This window comes from Oryzias melastigma, linkage group LG3 (assembly GCF_002922805.2).
Source record: "Oryzias melastigma strain HK-1 linkage group LG3, ASM292280v2, whole genome shotgun sequence".
Classification (NCBI taxonomy): Eukaryota; Metazoa; Chordata; class Actinopteri; order Beloniformes; family Adrianichthyidae; genus Oryzias; species Oryzias melastigma.
In genome coordinates, this window is record NC_050514.1 from 11,170,624 (window position 1) to 11,176,626 (window position 6,003).

Sequence of the window (6,003 nt, forward strand, 5' to 3'; positions counted from 1 at the left end):
AAAACGTCCCTAAATTCTTCCGCGGCCCGGTGGCAATGGGTCTGCGGCCCGGTACCGGTCCGCGGCCCGGTGGTTGGGGACCACTGTAGTAACAGATAGATGACGGTCAGCTCAGATGTGCATTTCTATTGAACTCCTACTAGAAAACGACACAGGCTTTTTGAAAACAGCCAAATCATAATTAAAAGATAACTGGGAACGCTGTTACAATAGATCAAAAGATGATCAGTGGGACTTTAAGAACCATGTCATTTTCCAAAGCAAACACAGCGATGACAGCTGTCATATGTCAGATGATGAATGTCCACATACCGTTTTAAGTGTACCAGGAGGATGGGAGGAACCTTCCAGATCTCCAGTTTCTTGGTTGAATCTCTGTGGGCTTTGCAGTGTCTGCAGAACACTTTGTTGTTGTCAGTCAGTTTTTCCTCTTTGGAGAACAACCTCAGACAGTCCTGCACAGCGACAGTACACAAACTCAGGTTCATACCTCAAAAAAGAAAAAAATGTAAAAGGCTAACAGGGAGAGCTTCAGACTGACCTGCAGGGAGCACTTGCTGGTGGAAGCCAGGGGCAGCGACAGGTACATGAAGGTCTCAAACGTGCGTGACTTGCGATGGCAGGTGGAACACTGCACCGTAGACTTGAACTGGCCCTGGAACAGGGCTACGATGATGGACTCGTTGAGGAGTTTGTGTTTGCTCCAGGCCAGGTCGGCTGCGGTCTGGTCATCCAGGTGGTCATTTTCCTCCTCTTTGTATCGTTTCCTATTGTCCGCCTGAAAATACACAACAAATGGGTCACCTTAGAAATCTGCTCATCTCATTGTACCGATGAAAAACAGAAAACATCAGCCGTTCAATTCAACGTCACTAGGAACATTTCAGAGTTTAATTAATGCCTCATTGAGCATGCAGATCACTCCAACTGCAATAGGCAGGAGGATGTGAGCAGCAGGTTAGTTCTTCCTAAACGACACCTTCTTGGGACAGAATTACCACAAACTGGATTGAGACTGGACCAGCCATGGCTGACAGACCTGAACATCACACACAGGGACGCGATGGGATGGAGTGTGTCATGAAAATGCTCAACACAAGCTGCTACCCAGCATCCTTTTCTTTCTAACGTAAAAGAAGTGATGGGAAAACTGTCAATACGAGATCCTATCCTCCTTGGTTAAGATGATCCCCAGAGTCCATCGCTGAATGTCAAGAACTATCAAATTTTAGAACTGAGAGGAGAAATTTACAACAGTCCCGGAAGTTACCAAGAGTTTTAAAGAGTCAAAAAAACATTTTTTTTTGTGTTTTGTTCACTGTCAAATGGATATAAAGCCAGTCAATACGCATGTTTTGGGTCCACATGCACAAAGAATCGGACAGAGCATCAGAGCAGACAGATGCAGACACAGCAGAGGGACCAACAACACACAGCCAGTTACTTACTCTCTAAATTTGCCATCAAAATGAAACCCAGTGAAAACAAATAAAAATAGAAAGAAGGAAAAAAAATGATAAAAAAAAACATATTTTCATTTGTCAACAGGAAAATGTGCAACAACATACAGGTGTTGTGGAAGGAAGTCCTAAGACAACCTTTTTTATTGAATGAATAAATGAAGTCTATTGTATTTATGCTGATGATTTAAATTCAGCTTTTATGAGAATTCATTTAGGTCAAGACATTAAAAGACGGCATATGCACTACCTTGTTTAGGTCTTCATGAAGACCATCCATCAGGAACAGCAGCAGCTCTTGGGAGTCTTGTTGGTCATATCCGGCAAACTGGTCATTGATCTTGCCTATGGTGATCTTGAAGTCACGTGGACTGATGAATTTGTACAAGCCAGCCCACAAGGCTTTCATAATCACACCAAACTCCTCTGCAACCTCCCCTTTATGGCCAAGAATGTTGGATCTGCCAAAAGAAGATTAAACAAACTTTAATCTTCTTCCTGGGTTTATATTTTTTATATGAAGCAACTTTTGCATTTTTTTCCACTGTCTGACCTGTTAATATCCTCAAGGTAGTAATTGTTGTTGAAGTACTCGGCCATGGCGGGGGTGTTGCAAAGACACTGCAAGATGGAGTTCATGTAGCAGGTGTTGCCAAGGTTACGGAGGCCGGTCAGTGATGCGCCCAAACCTCCAAACGTAGGATTCAGGCTGCGAATTTTGGCTGCTGATGGCCGTGCGATCTCTACTTTAGAGTATACTTTTGAAGTGACCGGTCTGGAAGAAAGGAAAAAAAGATCAGCAAGGCGGACAAAAGTTATTCCTACAAACAAGGAAAACATTGCAGGAAATATTACAATGATCTTTATATTCAGAAAATTATTTCTATTCAAGAGTGACTTTCAAAAGAAACGAGGACAACGTGTAGGTTAAAAAATATTATAAAAATCTAATAAGACAACAAGATAGTTATATTTGGAATTTCCAAATCACCATTTAGAATAGATTTTACTTAATTTAGGATCACCTTAAAAAGGAAAAAAACAGAAAAAAATATAACTGTAAATAAAGGGGTTAAACAGGAGCATTTTAGACTTGTTTTACAAAAAGTTATGAAGAGTAAAGGCCCAAGGACAGAGCCCTGAGGTACACCAGATGTAACAGGCGAGGGCTGGGGTCTGAGGAAGTGAAGCTTAATGAAATGATGTTAAAAATTGTGCCTGAAACATGCCAAACTCATTAATGAACATTTTAGTTCATTTTTAAGTTTAAGGCAAAACTAAATTTGCAGTTTTTACAGTGTCATAAAAAACATACAAGAAAAAATATTATTTGTTAAATAAAATATAATGCGAGGTAGTTCACTGGGTCAGTTATAAAACAAAAACAGTTGCACTTTTAAAGTGCAGACTTCATGCAACAAAATATTTATCTGGGTTTGTGCAAAAGACAAGACAGTGGGCATATTGGATTGAACAGGAATCCTCTGGGAACCTTACTTGGTGTCTCTGTTGATGGTGGGTATGACAACGGGAGTGGGTGGGGCGGTGGCCTTTTTCTGAGCCTCCTCTCTCAGCTCCTGGCTAATGTCTGGGGAGGAATAGGAGCGCTTCAGTTTGGACTGTTCCTGTTCCCTCTCGTGGCTGGTGTCTGGCTCAGCTGGTTGTGGTGGCTTCTGTTTGACCGTGGGTGGAGTGGAAGGTGGTGTTTGAGGAACCGTGACCTCAGGGGGGTACAGGTGGACACGATTGGTCGGGGAATGGTAGTATCTGTATGTCCCAGTCACTGTGTCGAGGAACTAACCAAAAAAGCAAAGAGAGACTTAGACTTCATTGTGGACATTTGCAGCTGACAAATTGTGGCCTTTGATATAAATATCAAATACCTTCATCCAACCGTCAGGTAGGCCTGGAACAGTCCTGCCCATCTCCTCACTTCTGGCTCTGGTCAAAGGTTCCCTCTGGGAAGCAGATACAGAAACAGTTATGTGTAAAGAGCACAGATAAAACTAAAGCTCTATTACAATTTCTATCAATGCTATAGACATGTCTTTTTCTTTGCAAGAAATGACTACATTAACTGGAAAGCTAATTGAAGTTTAAAGACCACGTGGGCGTGAAAAATTGAGCTAACTTTACAAATCCCTTTATCTCTTATGTAAATGCAAAAAGGCTTTTGAGGGATTGCTGGTAAACGAGTGTTCAAGTGGCCACTTTCAATGAAAACTATGTAACTGTGTAAATTAACATCAATGTTAAAAACTGTTGCACTCTAAGATTGCTACACAAGTTTTTAAGTCAATTTCTAGCTCTACATACAACATGTGCAGCTGTTGAATGCACGTTAGAAGTTAAACCAGCTAAACTTCAACCAATCAGGGACAGATTTGGTAGTGACGTTTGGATAGCGTCCTTTTTTAAACACAGAAGTGCCAACTGTCTGAAAATTGATCATGAAGGACAAATTGGTAATGGTAGTTTGAGCCCGTCTGGAATTATAAAACATCATAGCCAAATCCAAATTCTTCCCCTATCCCGACGGCTACTTCCTACCACTACATTTTGCCCTCCAAATGGAGAGTTAAGGAAAAATAGTGTCTTCAAATTCGGACGTCACTCCCATTCGATTACATGATCAACAGTCGCCGGTCAGCTACGTTAGCACAGAGCTGCTAGTGTTGAGAAATACATTACATGGAGCATGACGTGGGGGGCTCTGCATCCCTCCGCGGCGAAGGGTTATCCGTTAAAAAACAATTTCGCACAACCCCTCCAAATGCCCCTCCAATTGGAGGGGTAGGGAGAAGCTGTATATCATATATCAGAATAAAGCTGTGAAAGAAAAAGCCTGAGCAAAAGTTGCAAGATTTGCACCGCATCCACATTTCCCACCAAGCTTCTTCCAACTGTGAGTACGTGCACTAGTATTGAGTAGCAACAGTCCAGTCTGAACATTGTATGCTAAAAGCATCTTCAAGAATGCATGTTTAGCGTGTTTTTGAACGTGCATCACATGCCTGGTATGTACATAGCTTTACAGTGAGAGGTTGAAAATGACAGATGAAGTTACGTCAAGAACTGACAGCAAAGAGGACTAACCTTAATCTCACTAACGAGGTGGTTAGGAACAGGGGAATCCAGAGACATGCTTTTGGAGGGCGTGTCAGCATTGGACTCCTTTCCCCTCCTCTCCCTCTCATCCCACGTCTTGTTCTCTTTGTCTTCCTCTTCTTCTGCTTTTTGTCTTTCAAGTCTCTTCCTCTCCAGATGCCTTTTCTCCTCCTCTTGCTTGCTCTTCTTCTCACTTTCCTCTTTTTCCAGCCTCTCCTTTAACTCCCTTTCGTTTTGCTCTTTCTCTCGCTTCTCCTCTTCTAGGCGGCGCTCCTGCATGCGTTTCTCCTGCTCCTGCTTGGCCTTCTCCATCACTGCCACAGCTTCCAGGTGTATCTGACTTTGTTCCTCTTTGGACAGAGACGAGCTGGGAATGAGGGGAGGCTTCACTGAACGGTCAGGGACAACAGGCCCGTTCTGGGTGGAGTCTTTCGTGGACCCATTCTCCTTGGCCTTGGGATCATCTCGCAAGGGTTTCTTGGTTCGGTCAAACTGGTGCAAGACAAAACACAACAGGAGTCACCCTTTGACAAACCAGCAGCTACTCATGTTTATCAAAATGTTGATGTTACGACCACAGTAACAATACCTGAGGGAATGATTTGGACGTTACAGGGGACTGGTTGGGTGCAGGATTCTGCTTATTTAGATCCAAACCAGTACTTATTACTGGGGAGTCATGTGTGTCTGGCAATTTGTCAGCAATAACAGAAGTTTTGGATGTGGGAGGCTCAGCAGGTGCAACCCCATTGACCACCGCTGGAGCTGGCGGCTTCTGAGAGTCGGGTTGAACCACAGGCTCAGGATGAATCACGGGAGGCTTTGGCTCCTCTAAGGATGGGTAGCTAAAGTTCACTTTGTAAAACATCACACAATGAAAACATGTCACAAAAACAGAATTATTAAAGTGCTGCATTTCCTACAAAGCTGAGGCTAAACTTACACTGAGGGAGAGTATTGACCGTGGTCTCTCTGGGGGGTCGAACTTTGGCATTGGTCGTGTACATGGGATAAAACAACAGCCAGTTCTCATAGCCCCCCTCTAGCACGAGAGGCTCACTTCGCAGAATGGTGATGCTGTCCCACTGTGGAGCACGTAACCAGATCAGAGCTTACTCAAAATGGGGCTTTCATGCAAAATTTGATGCATTGACGCCACACAGGCCAATACCTTAAAGAGGGCATCCTTGAGGCTCTGCAAAGTGGTGCCCAGCTTGAGGTCGGAGACGGAACTGAACCAGTCCAGCAGGACGATGTAGTCCACAAAGCCACGCCTCATCCAGTGATCCTTGGACAAGCTTGGTAGCTTTGCCTCAATCTGATTCACAGTGATTCTACGAAGAAAAGAAAATCCCTATCAGGTTAGAGGGTTTTTGTCACATTTAATGCCACAAAAATATTTCAATCAAGTCGATAAGAAGAAGCCAGATTTCTG

The 6,003-nt window shown here is 43.4% G+C and overlaps 1 protein-coding gene across 5 annotated transcripts in view; it reads right to left on the bottom strand.

Moving 5' to 3' along the window:
* Positions 1 to 6,003, bottom strand: part of usp8 (ubiquitin specific peptidase 8) — a 12,440-nt gene that overhangs the window by 2,578 nt on the left and 3,859 nt on the right. For all 5 annotated transcript variants that reach the window (XR_002921731.2, XR_002921730.2, XM_024295560.2 and 2 more), the window contains 10 exons: positions 5,740 to 5,902; positions 5,512 to 5,653; positions 5,158 to 5,423; positions 4,557 to 5,060; positions 3,344 to 3,418; positions 2,958 to 3,256; positions 2,014 to 2,235; positions 1,711 to 1,921; positions 542 to 778; positions 313 to 455 (listed from right to left, as the gene is read on the bottom strand). Coding sequence is in view for 3 of the 5 variants with exons in the window: in XM_024295560.2 (XP_024151328.1) it covers positions 313 to 455; positions 542 to 778; positions 1,711 to 1,921; positions 2,014 to 2,235; positions 2,958 to 3,256; positions 3,344 to 3,418; positions 4,557 to 5,060; positions 5,158 to 5,423; positions 5,512 to 5,653; positions 5,740 to 5,902 (2,262 nt within the window). In the remaining 2 variants the exon portion in view is untranslated. The remainder of the gene's footprint in view (positions 1 to 312; positions 456 to 541; positions 779 to 1,710; positions 1,922 to 2,013; positions 2,236 to 2,957; positions 3,257 to 3,343; positions 3,419 to 4,556; positions 5,061 to 5,157; positions 5,424 to 5,511; positions 5,654 to 5,739; positions 5,903 to 6,003) is intronic.